Below are 18,501 nucleotides of genomic sequence, written 5' to 3' on the forward strand. Positions count from 1 at the left end.
CATCAAGAGGGCACTGGATGGAAAGTTAAGGAGTTACCAGTTAATAAGTTAAATACTAAGTGAAAAAGTTGAGATGTCACAGACTGGACCAAAATGAAGGAATGGGCAACCTACAGACCAAAAACTGCAGGTGAAAAGTTACCTACAGCACCAGAACAGCTGATGCTACTTCTAGCTTCTTGCTCTTTGCTGTCCGACGTAAATAGTATTTCACACCTGCAGGTCTAATGTGTTGCAGCTCTTGCTGATACTGCAGTTTTCCAACCACATCGTACTCTCTGGGGTTGGTGTAATCTAAGAAATAAGACAACTTGGCCATTGTTTCAGTGTTAATTTAATCATACAAATGTTTAATTATAGATACAGGAGGAAAAAAAAGCTTTATTTTGACAATTTCTCTTCAGATAAATGTGCTGTCTTAGGACTTTGTAAACTTTCATCTCATCCACTCACCACGCCACCCATCTGAAGTCCATACACATAGTCACACGCTAAAACTAGAGGATGAATCCAGCAATATTCAGACTTACGCACCATCTGTCTCTCTCACGCATACAAGCCCACAAGAATGAAGCATACGCACAAAGAATAAGTAAAAAAAAAAAAAAAAAAAAAAAAAAAGACAAAAGTGAAATAAAATCCTGACGTGACTGTAAGAAGCAATGCAGAACAGTGTATACTGTTTGGGAGGAGGACTCTCAGGTGACTGAATACAAATAGAGAAGAGCTGCAACACAGTTTGCTGGTGAATTTTATGAACAACTTTTAGAATAAAGGCAACACACTTTAAATATGATAAGTAACATAACAGTCAGATGATCAGAACTGTTAATTGCGTTCGCCTTACACCGTAGAAAAAATGGTAACACTATCAAGGAGTTCTACCAACAACGTTTTTTTCATTTTATTTTTAAGCCATTCATACATGAAAGTCAATAATGGACATAATGAACGTAGCAAAGTAAAGTAAAAGTTCAGGTGTAACAACAGACAAAACTTTTTCACGTTATCAAAATAATATGAGACAATGGTGCAGCGACGAAACTGGTGTTTAACAGACATGAAGAGAAGAATGAGTTTCACGAGAATGAAACTTGAAGGCGCGGTCGAACAAAAACAACAAATTCAACTTCAGGAAAACGCTGGTGTCACAATTAACAATGAGCCAAACACAAAACAAACAAAAAAAAACTCTTCCTCAACAGAGGTGGTGGACAGCTTAGTGCAAATAGCAGTAACACGGCACCAGTGATATTAACACTGATGCAAAACGTTTTCATTTCATGTTCGATGTGTCAGGCTTAAAGTATAGCTCAAATTTCTCTTTTTGCATTTTCATGTACTCTCGTGTAAAGTTGGTCATCTGATGTTTAGCACCACCTGCTGGCTGTATGCGGGACATTTTTTTTATATATATATATATATTTATTTTTTTTGTAATCTGCAGTGCACAAAAAAGACAGCAAATAAATAACATCAGGGTAATTATTAAATCAGAACAGTGCAGAAACACTCAAAAATACTTCTGAGGTACAAGCCCATTAAAGCTCCGTCAATATTGATGTGCACTGTACCCGTCACGTCATCCTTTGCCCAAGTAGTATACACCATTTCACGTCAGTTAAATCCAAAGAGAAACCGTTACATGCACACATAACAGGCACGCACGCACACACACATATATATTTAGTACACATACTGTAGACATGGACTCAGAAACTACAATCGCTCACCAGGCAAAATAGATTTAGATGGCTTTTTTAAACCCCTCCTCACTCACTTGCTCAAACTCACTCAGATCCTTTTGCACTTCAGCATCTACGTAAAGCACACCCTAAAAAAAAAAAAAAAACAGAAAAAAAAAAAAAAAAACCACACACCTAGTCCAATGCAGTCTGAATCGGGCACCTGCAGACTGTATATCTGGATGACGGCATGGATTAGTGTCTTGGCTCTGGATTGTATCTTTGGGGATTAAAAAAAAAAAAAACAGGGTTCCTACACAAGAATTGCCAATATTTTTTCTAAGCACCTTTGAATGTCTTGGGTGTTAAATGTGTCTGAGAAGCCCGGGGTATTATCAGTAGGCCTACCCTAGACACACATATGGTCCTTAGTGTAGATTTTAGGTTACTGACAGATCTTCATCTCGAAAGGGGCAAACAGCCCCGATAATAGTGAAAGTGTAACGAGAGACACTGAGCTCAATGTGTCCAAAACTGCGCAGTTTGAGTCTCAAAGTTTGAACCCTTGTTTCAAAGATTTATAGAGTTATGAATGTAAGGTATTAGTGGTAACTAATAAGACATCGATTATTCCCCGTTACAGCAGGACAGGGATTGAGACTCGGAATAAGGAAACAATCTGCAAGTTTGAAGTAATTCCAGATTTTAACGTCATGGTCACGTCACATTTAAGTGGATATCCCAATTGCAATCACAAGCGAGCACATTTAAAGTAGCCACTGACCTGAAATCTATCTGTGAAGAATATTCTGGCAACGCAGCTCATATTTGTTGTCCAATTCGATTATAAATCTATTATTTCACCAGGTTTGGGTGTGAGACAGTAAGGCTTTCATTTAAAGAGAGTTTGGAACCCGTCCGCACACCGCGGAGTAAAAGTGGTTTGGCGCGGCGAAGACTCGCTCTGTCCGCTATAAGACAACATTTAAGGCCTCGGAAATGATCAGCTGTTCGTTTTTTTGCACTATTCTCCGATTTTCAAAATATATCCAGACCTGGGTAGGAACCCAAAAGAGAGGAACCACTAATCAATTTGCCCGTGGAACACCAAACTGTTGAGGATGGCCTTCCCTTTAATCAGGCGTGTGCTACAGTGGAAACAAAAGGAGAGTCGTGTGTATCTACTTTATGAGGGTTTATAGCACTCTGAGACAAAGCATTCACACATGCGAATCCGGGTGTTGATGTCAGGTGGGTTGTTTTCACCGAGGCGGATGTAATCCAACACCTCTCTGTCGTTTGTGTTTCCGTGGAAAGGGTTTTTTTGTCTTTTGTTTTTGTTTTGTTTTTTTTCGAGGGAGAGGGGTTGTCACGAGTCAATATAAAACAACTGTTCCTCCCCCTCCGACTCCTCTGGGTTTAAGGAATCCCAGGATGTTAAGCTCATCATCCACCACTGAGGGGGTCTTTGTCATTCTAGCTCTGTCCAAATGGATAGGGTCCATGAATACCCTGCAAAAAGAACAAGTCACACTGTGTTAGTTTGCAGCTGAAGGTTTGTTTTGTTACAACACAAAGATTGCGAACAGGTACGTGCTGAAGAGGCGCACCGCCGTCTGATGTTACCCTCAGTTTCGGGGCAGTGAGGAAACCTGAAGTACTTGATTTCCTTGTGAATCTGAGGCCCATTTACAGGCTGGCCAACAAAGTTAAATGGTTCTCAACAGTCCAGTTTTACCACCAAATGCAACTTGTGAGGTTAACCTGAGGGTGGAGACTCAGCTATGACAGGAATGAGGAGGTACCACTTCATGGTGCTTACATGTAGCAGCGACAGGCCATTCAGTCGCATAATTGAGCCGCTACACCGGCAAATAAGCTTTTAAACACGTAAACAATGACTTAGCAATACTCACGTGGTGGACACAACACGTTTACACGTCTCTGATCAGATTCATTAAAAGACGTACAGCTACACTAGTGATACAGTTCGCTTGAAAACAAAACTGATAAATGAATGAGGAATGGGGGGAGGCGGCTGCTTTTCTTGTTTACTTACCTCAACTGTAGCAAAATATTTTGGCTGAAATGTTGTGCCAAAGGAAAGGCCTTATAGTTTCCTCTCTCAAAATGATCTATCATCATCTGCACAGCAAGAACATTTTGCCTATTTTAAACTGAGTTCTGCATAATTATGGCTCAACTTGCAGCTCAAAGGCCTCCAATACGTATCAACCACTTTAGTACGCTGTCATTTTTTACTTTAATCACAAAGTGCAGTTGGAATTGAAATGCGCAATTCGATTTGTTCTCAAGCTTTTGCGTCTACAATGTAATTATTAGATTTTTTATTTTGTTTTCTGATGGCCATGAGTGCTGAAACTGTCTAAATATGAATATGAATATGAATGAAAACAATGGCCGAGGAATGGTCACTTCCATGTCTAAATATTGACCGAGGCAACTAATTTTCTATTTGTATTAAAGGGAAATCAAAAAAATACTATAGTATAATAGTGCACAGACTGTTTCTACTATAAAAGTTTTTTTTTTCCTGTTTTAAGTTTGCTTCCTTCAGTCTCACTGTCCGGAACACAATGTCAGCATCAGACCAGACTGCCAACAAAGTTGATGTGGATATCCCCAAAGATAAAATCCTAATCATTTAACCCTTGTGCAAAAACAAAACAAAACAAAACAAACAAACAAAAAAAAAAACACTTAAAAACTAACTGTACAGTGCCTTGAACAGACATGTTGAATCTCCAGTTGGACATAAGAAAAACTCTAATCAAATGGATCAACTGTAATTAAATCCGCCGTCGCAAATGAATGGAACAAGCTATAAATGGCTATTTCTTTTAGGTCGTTAACGTTTCTGTCCAAATTCATGCTCAAAAAAGGAAAAAGACCTCAGATTTTCATGAACCCAAGGAATGTTTGATGCTGGGACTAACTTCACAGTTTGAGGTCGAATACTTATAGTTTGCTTAGAAACACAGAACCTCTGCAGGACAGGACTACTCCAACGTAAGCACTTACATCAATCGGGTGTAACATTATGACCATCTTCTTAATACTGTGCAGGTCTCCCTTGTGCTTCCAAAACAGGTTTGACTCATCAGAGAATGGACATGAGGGGATGTTGTAAGTGGGGGACTTGAGGTCCTATGGACTGAGGGGAGGGACCTCTCCCACCGATACTACAGACCAGTTTGGGATCTAGTGAATTTGGAGGCCTGGTCGACGCCTTGTGCTGTTGTTCATGTTTTCTGAGTTGTTCCTGAACTGCTTTTGAATGCCTGGTCCAAAAGTTTCCGTGCAGAACACTGTATTGTCACAAGATGGTCAATGTTATTCACGTCTTCTGTCGGTTGTTTTAATGTTGTGGCAGATTGTTGCATACTTGTGCTGCTGGAGTGTTGTCAAGATTGTGTAGTTTCACCACAAAAAACCGAGGCAGCCCGTCGGTGTGCTACTCAGTCCGCCAGAGTTTATTTGTGTACTTCAAACAATGACAACTGGTACTGAGTGGCTCATATTTGAGTTGGAGCTAATAAATGTTGAACCACTGTTACTTTTACTAAAATCACAGCAACACAACAGAGAGAAGATGTCAGAGTGAATGATGTATTGGTTTTTTGGTTTGCATTCCACAACATGCGGTGTTTATTTCTGAGGAGGAGCACATCTGGCTGTGGCACAGGGTATGGAGCTACAAATCTGGCTTAAAGCTTTAAGAAGAGTCACCACTGTGGCTTCTACAAATGTTGTGCCGACAAAGGTTTTTTTTACTCCCTGGTGCGACCCTGATCCTTTAATATTAAGAGTATCAGCTGATCGGAGTCCTGATCCGATCAGTTAAATAAACAAAATCTGTTCCCCTGGAGATTCATAAAGACTGTTCTTATCTTACTTGTATGCTCCTGTCACATGGGCGCTGCGTGACTGTATTAAATACAATAAATAGGGCTTAACCCTGGTCTGGTAGAGTTGTGGTTGACATGTAGTGTTAAGGGGGTAGTTCCCATTGGCTCCAGAAGCAGCCAGAAGAAAACTTGTGTTCTCTAGTTCAAAAATGGGCTGGTCATCCAACACAACAAGCTCTGACTCCATGACGCTGTCTCAAAGAAAAGTTTCTCTTCTTTTAAACACAGTATTTGGCGTTTCTTGTTGTTTCGATGCAGCTTTTTTGTAGGTGACGAATTAAGTTGGTAGCACTCAATGACGATCCCCTACAACGATTTACAAATTGCTGTCTGACTGGCAGCTCAGTCTGGATTGGCCTCGATAGTGATCTCCTGGTACCGCATCTCTAGTAAAAATGTCCCAATCGAAGAAACTGACTTTTCACAATGTGTAAGGTTTAAACTGTTGAGAAGGTAAACTCATCTTTAAACTTAATGGTGTCTAAAGTTCTACCACCAACACTTTAGGTTCTGATATATGTTGATCACATGTCCTGACCCAGAACACGTGGACTGACAAAGCACAACCACCCTGACAAGTTCATAGAAATCTGAAGATTTAAGTTTTGATTAACTTCTAACAAGGGTTTATCAACCAAAACTCATTCCTTAAATGATAAAGAAGACTACAAGTAACCCCACACCAGAGGCCACATATCCAAAGCTATTAGGAAGTCACACATAGCGCAGACCAATACTGATAGATCTAAAATATTATCTTGCAGCCCAGACACAATCCCCGGGCTTTGAGTTTGACAAGTATGCCTTGGATGTAGGCATGTCAAACTATTGATGTAAACTTCATCTATAAACTATATGCTGCACATTCACATGGCAAAGGTTTACAGAAAATGTAGGTGCGTACATACCTGGCCATAAGTCACCACGGAAAGATTGGTTTGGAGACCATTTGACGTCCTATTTACAGCATTATGAGACAGTCCATTCTGATCTTGCTGGATTGGCTCTTGTGTGCGTTCCCATGCTCCGCCAGGATCTCTGAAACTGTTGTCAGTGGGATCGTGCTTGTTCTTCTGTGGTGAGGCAAATGGGTTGAAGTCTCCCTGCACGTTGCGCTGGGGCTGAGTGTTGAATTCTGTCTCGAAGGACGACAGCTGCTGGGTGACGCCGAGGAGTCCTCCAACTTCTACGCTGAGAATCACCCAGATCACGTCTGTGGAGAAATGAAATGAACGTGGGCCGACTTTATTTGAGGCATGACATCAATTTGCTAATTTCCCTTCGGGATCAGAAAGAGTTGAATGTACACACAGTCTACACATCAATACATCATGAAAATGTCTCTTGTGTCTCCAAAACAGCTGTGACACATCAGAGACTGGACATGGACGTTCTCAGGGGTCTTCTGTGGTGTCTGATAACATAATGTTGTTACTATAGGTTGAGGGGATGCTTGACCAGTCTGGGATCTAGTGAATTTAGAGGACACGTCAACACCTTGTTTGTTTTTCATATTTTTTTGAGTTGTTACCTAAATCATTGTGTGCTTCATCCTGTTAGGGAGCTGCTGCCATCAAGGAGTGTCATTGCTAAGGGGTGGGGGTGTCTGGTCTGGTGTAGTTGGGTGGTACATGTCTAAGTAACATCCACATGAATGCCAGGTCCAAAGGTTTCCCAGCAAATCACAGAATTGTCACAGGATGGTCAATGTTATTTACTTTTCCGTTTTAATGTTGTGGCTGATCAGTGTACCTATTATAAATATTTAAAATCATGCTGTTTTCCTACCTCCGTAGAATAACCCGGTGGCTGTACACATCCTCCACTGACCCTGGTACATGCCGGGATTTGTGGGACTTCGCATCTGCACGCTCACATCTGATATTTCCTGGGGATCTAGAGACTTCACCATAACTGTATTTACGTGGCCAAACTGATCTCCGCCAATGTACTTGAGACAAACCCCAGGCGGCCACGACTCTGCACCTACAACAAAGAAGTTGGGTGGAGTCAGCCACAAAATCATGACGGTGTCATTGTGCCTGCCACATACAGCTTTGGGAAGGGTATTTAAAAGATGTAAATACAGTGACGTATACCTGTGTTTTGTATCCTCCAGGTCTTTGTGAACGGTGTATCTGGAGGAACAGACTCTCCTTCCCCAATTGTTACATCTTCAACAAAGGACATGGATGGCGTGTTGACGTTGGGACTTTCGAAGTCATAATATGCACCAATAGCAGCCTGCAGGTTCCTGTAAGAACACAAAAGAGCTGTTATTGGCATTTCAGATTAACTTTAAAGGGTATCTGTGAAAACTCGCAGTAATCTTGGTAAAACAAATAACTAAAAAATTAGTTGGCTGAGTTGTGAGAAGTGGACAAGAAACCTCAAACATGTTGAGCAGCCTATGTTGAAGCTGCCTTTGTTTTTACATATTATTTAAAGGGATATTATGGCAGATTATCATTTTATAAAGTCAATAGACACATAAGGGATATATTTTTATTTAGTAATTGGGCAAAAAATAATGTGTGACAGATATAGATGTAAAAAATAAATAAATATAAATTGTGCGCAATCTCACCTCTGCTCATCTGGCTACGCCAATAAGTGATCATGCTTTTTGAACTGTTGGTTTTCCCCATGTTCCCCATTGTTCCCCATGCTGTTAATGCTTCAAAACACTTTACATCCTACACCCATACTGCCACATAACGCCTGTCGTCAGCTTGGTTAAAATCCACATCAGCCAAATTTTACACCTACAGTTTGCAACAAAAGACACTTTGAAATGCGCTCGCTAGACAGTTCATTACGTGCTGAGGTATAACAGTCCTGCACTAAAGCTTTTAAAACATCTGAGAGAGCTGTCGATTCAACTGTGGCTGAGGCTGTGGTTTGCAGCGCTATTGATTTGCATTGTGTTGTACTGACAAATGTTTCTATTACTTTGACAACCTCATTTTAATCAGTGAGCCAGGCTAAACAACAGAAACACCTTTGTGTTTGATTCAATAGAGTTTAACAGCATCACAAATTATAAAATGATCATACAACTGTAGTGCCACCTTCATAATGCGGTTTCAACATAAAGTGAACATAAGTAAGTATAATAAGTATTATAAGTCATGAGGATAAGATTTATAGCAGGACTGTTATATTAGACTGCATTTTATTTCACTTGTGTACCTGATGATGTGTCTAATGATCCTTTATTTACTGTGTGAATTAGGTGTGAGGTGTGTGTGAGGTATGAATGAAGACATTACTGCCATAATCTGAGACTGGACTCTCTCAAAGTCAGTAAAAGATGTTTCCAGCACTGATAGTTAAACGACTGGAGGATCATTTAATAAATGAGACTCATTTGATAAGTAATTTTAATTAAATCCGGTTATTGGCTGACTAATCAATATTGCTAATTTATTCCCAGAGCTATTTTCAGTGGGCAAATCACAACAACTCTCACATGATCGTGTCATCTGATCTCATGCTACAAACAGAGACCATGTGAATTCTGTTTCTTCTTTGGGGAGGGGAAGCAGACTTTATCTTTTTTTTTTCTTTTTTTTAATCTTTAAACACGACGCGATCAAAGCTATCAAGTTAAAAAACCGTGATTTGAGGCCCAGTTGATCACGAACACAAAGCTACACTGATCAAACACCACTTGTTGGTGGCCGTGGACGTATCACGACTGGTTACGTCACCAGACTAACGTGAAGTGTCGTGCTGGAGTTTAGGAGTGAGGTGTGCCTGGCTCTCCGTGTTATTATGTAACATGGCAGACCATCTACGCCGAGGGTTCCCTGTGCTTAAATTAGACCACCAGCGTGTTGGGCTAAGCTCGCTCTTAGCCTTTTTTTTAATTTATTTCACCTTTATTATAACTCAACGATCAACACAAACTTCCACTTCCGTTTTTCCACTGATCGATCGTGAGGAGTTAACTGCCATTTCCCGTGTGGGAGTGATGAAACGACCCCCCCTCCTCTACTCTGAACACCACCAACTCAGCAGCGTGTGTGTCTGCCTCCATTTTTTTTTTTTTTTTTTTTTTTTTTTTTTTTAAGCATTCTAGCATTTTAACATATGCTAACTGGCTAATTATAAAGCTAGGTGAGCGTCATGGTGCTCGCCTCCTCCTTCACCCCACTACAGGCCCTCAGATCCCCGCACTCACCAGTTGGTCATGTCCAGGAAGAAGGCGCAGCCGGCCGGGTTGAGTTGAAAGCCCAGCAGCCTCTGGAACTCCGAAATGAGGACGTCCTTGTCCGTGGTGCCCATGCAGCTGAACTTCTGCATGAGCTCCGCGTCCACGTCCATGTCCGTGCCCTCCATCGGTGGCGGGTGTCCCGGAGCGGAGACGGGGTGCTGCGGTAGGGAGGGAGGGAGGGAGGGGGGACGGGGACGGAGTCCTGTCTCAGTTTATGGCGAGGCCTCCTCCAGCCATAACAACCAGCTCAACAACAACAACCGTCAGTGCGCATGGCTCGACCGGGAGGGAGAGCGACGTTTGACGTTGGGACAGCGCGCGCGTCATCCTCGCCAATCACCTACGAGACGTCGACGTCATCTGTTGCTATTTGTAGCCCCCTTTTCATTGGTTTATGAATGAAACCGAGGTCCTCTTCATTACCACCATTAACCATCACACACTGATGCTGGATACTATAAATAAACATCATCTGTACCTGGTATCTAATTACTAGAACTATTATTTTTATACACATTTAATTTGTATCTGAATCACGTCTTATTATTTTTGTACAAAAATACCACAGCTCAATTGAACAATAGACGCCCAGCTTTCATTTATGATAAAAAACCACAACTCCAAAATTTTCCCTTTGTTTTATACGTTGGAAACGATCCATTTTACCAAAATAATTATGAATAAAATTTAAACGTATTAGGAAAAAATAAGTCCACCGTTTACTTATGGGTGTTATTTTGTGTCTGCTGCTCTTACTATAACAGTAGAAAAATTAGTAACAGTGGTTATTTTTATTGAAAAATTGCAAACTTCTAATTTTCACAGTTTTCAAAATTATGTTGAAACAGTGTAAGAGTGGTGACCATTCATCTGTGTGATTGTTTTGGAGGTTGTCCAGTTGTCCAGTTGTCCTATACAGTTTCATATGTCAATAACAGTGTACAATCACTACAGCTACATTTTCCACTTACAGATTCCACTTGTATATTTGCTGTTCATACATTTTTTGTGTATTTATTTTGTAGTCATAATGTATCGTGTCAGAAGAAGTAAAAAGTAGTATGATAGTTGTAGTCGTGCTAGAAGTATGGCATAGGTGTAGCACAGTGGGAATGTTTTCATGCACATGTTGTGGACAAAAACACAACTTGAAATTTGAATCTAAATTTATTACAAAACATACAAAGTTAATTCTAAATCAATGTTTAACACAATCAAATTCAACAACAATATCTAAATGAGTCTAAGCAACATGTAAAACATAGATAACTGCCTTTACAAACTGAGACAGTGGTAAGTGATGATAATTACAATGTTTATGAAGGTATTCATTGCAGGATTAATGTATCACATTGTCTTTAATATTAAAATGGCAATTGTATGTGTGCATTTATATGGGCGCCCATAGGTGATTTCTCTAACGATATATGATGTGTTACAGATTCAAAGTCTTAAGTTCAGGATTCATATTGTTACATGTTTCAGAAATCACTGTACTGTATACTGTATACTGTATAAATATGTGATTTTCATCGAGGAGTACTTACCATAGAAAATGTGTTATTTGTATAAAAAAAATCTGATATTAAATTACTAAGCATAGTTTTAAAGGCTTCAACTTTCTTATTGTATCTTTTCAAGCTGTACTCACAGATGCTTTAATACAAAAACTAAAATAAGACATAAGAAATATTTGGAGAACAACATGATTTATGATCATTCATAGTTTTACAAGACACTTAATGTAGCCTACATAAACTTTTATTCTCATGTTTAATTATTATTATAACCTCTTATAATGAACTACTGTTGTGCTCTCAGATGCACATTTGAACTTGTATTGGATCTTAGTATTTGCAGGCATAAAATATTTCTATTCTTCTTTATTGTTTTCTTGAGAAATGTAAGATACGGTTTGAATCTGTACACCCAAGACAACATTCTCTAAAGCTATTTCAATTTCCCTTTGGAAAGGCTTTCAAAATAAACCTTTATTTCAAAGAAAGCAGACATTGTACTGGTAGGAGACTTTTTGTTGACATGCATAAATGATGAAGTGTGTAAATTATACATAGCAACATACAAAAAGCTGCTCTTATGGAAAGAAAGACTCTTTGTCTGGATGACCACTCTTCTTTCTCTGTCTTACTACAAGCCACGTTTTATTATTAGTACTGAATGAATCTTATTCATGCTGAGTATGTGTATTTCTTTAAATATCTTTTAGTTTGGATTTGGCAATGACAGTGTGTATGCTTGCAGTGGGGATAAGTATGATTGTATTAAGTACATTTTGTGGGACTAATTATTAGATATTGTCATTCTCTTCCTTCTTAAACTTCTACCCTACTGCATTTCTGTCACACAATACTGTACTCGTCTCAGCTACTTTTATAGGAAATCTGAAGCTACTTTGAATAATGAATTAATGAAATAGTTAATGACTAAATGAGCATCATGTTTAATAAAAAAAATGTTTTCAGGTATTGTCATTCATACAAACTTGAAACTGTGAATGCAAAAAAACTTACTTGTACTTTTTTGTGATTAAGTAAATTAAGTTTTGGACTGTTAAAAAACTATTCAATTCTAACTATTCAAAGAGTGGACAAGATCTTTAACTCCTATAACAAAGCTTTACTTTGATTTACCCTGCTGACTTACCTATATGTACATATCTGTACAGCTCTATTTCCTTTTTCTTTTCTTTTTTTTTTTAAATTTATTTTACATTTGCACTACTTAAGCCAGGAGCTACTGTCCAAAATTTCATTGTCCTCACATGATGACAAGAAATGACTCTTGACTGATTCTTGATTTCCGATTAACAGACAATAGTCAGATGTTTAACCAACATGCCCGTCATTTAAAAATTGTTGTGTTTTACTGTCAAAACGTTGTCAAGGTGTTTTATAAACAGGGGTTTCATATTTTTATCTTCTGAATCTGAAAAAGACTCACGAGGCAGTTCAGCTCTTAGGGCGGAACTAACCGCTGTTAGGTCAATATCTGGTCGGACACACTTATTGGGGACACCGGAACCGCGCTCTCGACGGAGCTTGCCGAGAATCATGCCTAAGTAAGTCCAGTTATTATTTCATTTTACTACAAAATCTCACCTTCGATGTGTTCAGCAGAATCAATAATTGTCTTTACTCATGTTAAGTGTCGACTGGCTGCCAGATAAAACCCGGAAATGGATGTATTGTAGCGGGTTGTTTGAAAGCGAGCCCTGTGAGCTTTGTTTGGGCTCTGTCTATTTGCTGGAGCTAACCTCGATGTAACCGGCAAATAGTAGCACACAAAACGGCACCGTGATATTCAAAATGTTGATTATTTGGAGTCAGATAACCCCGGCTAACATAACAACAATAACGTTGCCGATTAAACAAACTCGAACTGCATTTTATCCAGTTTGATCTGTAAATTTCGACCTCTATCTCAAGGTCCTCACCAGCAGTTATTTCAAGTCTTCTTCTAGCACAACACTGCTATCGTCCTTTTTTACTATGATTGCTAACAAGTATAGCTTTACGAAAAGGGAGAATAATATACCTTCTGGTTAACCCGACGTTGATTGTAATAGCTGGGACTATAAAAGATAAGCGGCAAAGAAAAGGAGAAGATCAGACATTGTTTGCAGGATCCCAACAAAACTGTAACTTTGGAAAGACATTTTGATTAAAAATAATTATAATACCCAGCAGATCTCCTTTTAAGTTGGACATCTCAAATTGTCTTTGCAACACATCCACAAGTTACACTTAATTTCTGCAGGACTCCAAAATAAAATGTATTTCTGTGAATTTATTTATTTTTGAATTACAGTTACATTTTGCAGTTGCTCAAGTCAAGTAATATATTACGTCAAAAATGTATTGGTTATATACAAGAAAGTGTTACGTTTTGACAGTGTGTTGTATATGTTAACCATTGTCTTTCTTTTGTTTTAACAATTCACAGGTTTTACTGTGATTATTGTGACACTTATCTGACGCATGACTCGGTAAGTTTTGTTTGTATCAAATTGTTGAAAATCTTCAGAGAATTTCCATTTATCGTGCTCCAAATAAAGATGCATCATTTTCCCCCCTCTTTTCTGTTTAAGCCGTCTGTGAGGAAGACCCACTGCAGCGGGCGAAAACACAAAGAAAATGTAAAAGATTACTACCAGAAATGGATGGAGGAGCAGGCTCAAAGCCTGATCGATAAAACAAGTAAGCAGATAATAGTTTAAAAATAGTACACGGTTTGGTTTGAAGGCTTCCTGGCTTTTTTTAAATGTTCAGACTCTCAGCTTAAGTTAAACCTGCAACTGCACTTGCACTTTATACCACACCAGCTCACTGGGAGCCTCCTCTGAGATTTCAAACCACTAATCCACATATGAAAAAGCAAGGCTAATGTTTGGTGTCGTCCACTGTCGAATAATTATTTGTTTTACAGACTGCGTTCTTGTTCAAAACAAAAAGTGATTCCACATGAAATATTTGTCGATGTCTTTTCTCCCGACAGCGGCTGCATTTCAGCAGGGAAAGATTCCTCCCACACCGTTCCCCGGTGGCCCTCCCCCTGGTGAGTCCATCGCCTTTCAGCAGTAATTTAATTTACAAACTATAAAATGAGCGCTGGTAAACCTTTACGTTCCCGCAGGACGTAACGGCTAATTCAAATGGATAGTGCTGCATTTCTTAGCCATGTGTAAGGCCCTGCTTTAAGCACGTCAGAGACACATGTTGATTTGTTGCCAAAATCAAATCAGAATTTGCAAATTCAAAAAAACAAATGAAAGATGTTGAGAAACAATAATCCTACTCATAAATTAGTTTTACATGATTTTGTGTCAGAGTTTTCTCTTCAGTCGGCTCAAATTAAACTCAAAATATTTCACCCACTGAGACTCACATGAATCTGATCTGATGTTGTGTAATACAGGTGGTCCTCCTCGCCCTGGCATGCTACCAACACCCCCGATGGGAGGTCCTCCTATGATGCCTATGATGGGGCCCCCACCACATGGGATGATGCCCGGTGGACCTGGTAAGAAACGTGTTCTTTTTCAAGCTCCAGTAACATTTAAAAGGGGATTTCAGACAAAAAGCCAGTCACCAAACAGTCACCACAAGTTTGCATTAGTTCAGTTTGTTTAGAGAGGAGGCTTTGACCGTGCAGGGTTTCATCTGTTTGTGCAACTCCGCTTCCTGTTCACACAAACAGATGTTTAAATAATAATTCTCTTCATTTCTTCCTCACACATGAAACAGGCTGATTGAAAACAAAAGCAGTTTCCCCTTCAGTTCCTGTGCTTAATAATCGTTGTGTCCTCTGTTTCTGAAATGATATTTAGTTATCATAAGAGTTATCATGTTATTTTGATAAGATTTGCAGCATGTTTGTATGAATATAAATGAAATATCGTTTTTACTCTCTTTATTCTATGAAGCTCTGAATGGCGATGCACTATTTTCCTGACATTTTACAGATTGCATGATAAATTGATAATTAAATTAATTCTTAGTCGCAACAACAGGGATTAAAACTAAAGTCAAACAAATCCCAGTTTGCACAGACACAGTATTGCAGTGCTCTAATGGTTTACTTGATATCTGATAAAAGATTACTCTCTTAGACAGGTTATTCTGAATAATTTGTACTAAATGCGTAGATGTGACTCTTTATGTAAAGCGGTTGTCGTACCAACAACTAAGGTGCATGTTTCAACCCTGTGACATGTAGGAGGCATGAGGCCGCCCATGGGAGGACCGATGCAGATGATGCCAGGGCCGCCACACATGATGCGTCACCCTCGGCCGATGATGATGCCGGTCAGGCCGGGCATGATGCGACCGGACAGATAAGGCCGAGCGGACGTTGTGCGTCCTTTGTTGCCACGAACAGACGCTGTGTAGTGAGGACACTTGGATTTCTAAATGCGACTTTTTTTAAACGCCAACTCTGCCTCCCTTCCACCTGCAACATAAGTTTCCAATTATCAGTTTATTACTTTAGTTTCTGGTATTTATTACTATTCACCTCATTTGAAGTAAACTCGGATTCCCTTATACAAACCTTTTTTTTTTTTTTGAACAAATCCTCTAATTTCACATGTTCTCACTGACGTACTGTTCAGGCCACAGGTCGGGGAGGAAAAAACACGTTTGATTTGACAATATTTGTTGTTGCTTTGTGTTTTTCAGTAGATTTTAAATGTTTTCTTTTATATTCCATTGCATTGTTTTGAGAAATAAAACAGTGATTTCAAACCTGTTTCTGTTAGATTCTGCTTCGCGTCAGCAGCGAATTTAACGATTTAATCATTCTGACCTCTCAAGTCACTAAATGTAACATGCTGATAACCGTCTTAACGTGATAATTTGAGACTTCAGAGTGAGGGGAGGTTTCAATCGAGCCCAGTTTATACGAGCACAGACACCTTGGGAAGAGCTCTAACGAGGCAGTGTGAGTGAAAACACCTGGATGTGCAGGCGAATCTCAATGAGGCACGACTCAAAATTGATGCTAATGTTTCTTTTTAGTTCCTTGATGTGCAAGGCAACTATTTGCATATGCTTAGACAAAGATTTATGAATACTGTCAAGATTAAACTGCTGCGGCTTCTAAACCAAAGCTCCTGGTAGGAAGCTGAACGCTGTTTGAATTACACGGTGTGACGTGTATTTAAAACATGAACAATGCACACAAAACAAAAATAAATTGGTTGCTTTTTTTACTCCAAGCAGAAGGAGGAAAAAAAAGAAATTGTGTGAAACCTTCAAATCAGAGTGCAGTCTGTGAGAGTCTATTGTCCTCTATACCGTCCTGCATCTAGTGTTAAATTTGGCTTGTCCTTTAAACAAACCTTAGCATTTAGTCATTTCTTAAGATTTTAAAGCATAATCGATAAACACAAGTTTGTATATGTGCAGCGTGTCTAGTTGGTGGCCGGCCGCGAGTGAGCTCATCCATTGTTGGCGCTAATCGAGCCTCTGTCTGCAGATTTTCAGCCGATTCAGCAAGTTGACGCTGCACCAGAACACGTTCAGGGTTCCTACGCTAGTATGGAAGAGTATGGAATTTGATTTTAAATTTTATAAATTTGTCTGGAAAAACATGGAAAATGAAAACTAGTGCATGGAAAAATATTCATGTTTCCGAGACTGTTTCCACTGCACAGTTAAAATGTTTATGTGAGAGCACACAGTAGGCTACACATCTAAAAAAAAAAAAAACTAAAACTTTAAAACAAAAAAAACATGCACTGAATTTACCAGCTACATTACCTAGTTATAATCTACTAGAAATCATTTGATCACATAACCACATATATATTCAGAATAATGAAAACAAACCATTAATTCCATAGTTTATTTACATGATACACAAGTATTTACTCAAATGCCATAAATGTACCCTGTCTGGAAATTAGGGTCTGGAAACAGTATGAAATTCTTTAATTTCCAATATGTAGGAACCCTGCACATTGCTCAGAGGGATCACTGTGATCGGCTGTCCGTCTTGGTGAACTGGTGCACGAGAAGAGAAATGGAAGTGATGGAATTAAACTAAATTTTGCTGGTCTGATTTAGGTTTGGTGGTAAATATCTTAAGTAACATCCACGCATGAATGTCAGGTCCAAAAGTTTCCCAGCAGGACGCTGAACTGTCACAAGATGATCAATGTTATGTACTTCCCCTGTCAGTGGTTTTAATGTTGTGGCTCATCGGTGTACACAGCAGCCGACCATTGGCTATAATCTTTGTGCTCATGGACAACTTTTGGGTTCAGACATTGGCAACGTGAGGCGATGTCACTGTTTTTTTTGTCCTTGGTGTTAGTTGGGTGGGTACCTGTACCTTTAAGATCGGTGCTCGACAACGTTAAGACCCTCGGTTTGATGTTTGAACCAACCTTTTCCACCTCAGGTTCCCTTGAATGGAAGCGACGCGTTCTCCCGGCCGGCAGGTGTAAAGATCCCTGTGACAGACTCATTACTTACATCTGGGATGAGCATTTCCCCTGAATACTACAGGCAGATGTTGAAAACAGCTGGATAAATCTAATATTGTTTCATTAGACAAATGAGAGAGTTGACCCAGCCTTCATTAGTTTACTCAGCCAAGCATGTTTGAAGAATTACATAAGAGTCTGCGGCAGCTCGTGAATCATTATCCCGGCTGACATTTGCATCTCCGACGCCCCGCGCCGCTCTGTCCTCTAACTTCTGTCAACATTATGACACCGTCTCAACAGATGGAGCCAGAGAGTCGCTTTGCTTTGCAATTACAGCCGAGACACTGGAATGATGTGACTGATTACGTGCTTCCGTGGACTGTCAAATTTCTTTGTATCTCACATTCCCAGAGGACATTTCTGTGGCTTTATGGTTTAGGAAATTTCTAGGCCACATATAAAAAAAAAAAAAGAAAAAAAAAAGCGTTTGGGAGCAATCGCTGTATGCTTCATGCTGTGTTTGCCGATTTCTATACTTGCAGAGTCATATCAGATGACTTTTGGGAGCTGTCAGTCATGCATGCTGTAAACTGTGATGTTCAAAGGGACTCTGGTAGATTACATTAAAATCTCTTGATCACTCTAACTGGACGGATTCCATTAACCGTCCCATGAACAGCCGCTCTCCACATGGCTGAGACTGAAATAAAACCATGT

General features: G+C 39.5%; 2 protein-coding genes across 2 annotated transcripts; one reads left to right on the plus strand and one right to left on the minus strand.

The window, feature by feature from the left end:
* Nucleotides 1-316: 316 nt before the first annotated feature.
* On the minus strand, nt 317-11,424 carry ilrun (inflammation and lipid regulator with UBA-like and NBR1-like domains). The gene is made up of 5 exons (XM_047583473.1): nt 9,801-11,424; nt 7,714-7,868; nt 7,403-7,600; nt 6,523-6,827; nt 317-3,197 (listed from the first exon to the last, which is right to left on the minus strand). Exons 1-5 carry the CDS (start codon nt 9,956-9,958, stop codon nt 3,162-3,164), a joined length of 852 nt encoding a protein of 283 aa, XP_047439429.1. The 5' UTR covers nt 9,959-11,424; the 3' UTR covers nt 317-3,161.
* Nucleotides 11,425-12,838: 1,414 nt separating this feature from the next.
* On the plus strand, nt 12,839-16,096 carry snrpc (small nuclear ribonucleoprotein polypeptide C). Its single transcript, XM_047581849.1, has 6 exons — nt 12,839-12,912; nt 13,797-13,839; nt 13,942-14,050; nt 14,349-14,408; nt 14,769-14,873; nt 15,570-16,096. The coding sequence occupies exons 1-6, from the start codon at nt 12,905-12,907 to the stop codon at nt 15,689-15,691; spliced, it is 447 nt and encodes a 148-aa protein (XP_047437805.1). The 5' UTR covers nt 12,839-12,904; the 3' UTR covers nt 15,692-16,096.
* Nucleotides 16,097-18,501: the final 2,405 nt, after the last annotated feature.

Source organism: Mugil cephalus, chromosome 4 (assembly GCF_022458985.1).
Source record: "Mugil cephalus isolate CIBA_MC_2020 chromosome 4, CIBA_Mcephalus_1.1, whole genome shotgun sequence".
NCBI classification, from domain to species: domain Eukaryota; kingdom Metazoa; phylum Chordata; class Actinopteri; order Mugiliformes; family Mugilidae; genus Mugil; species Mugil cephalus.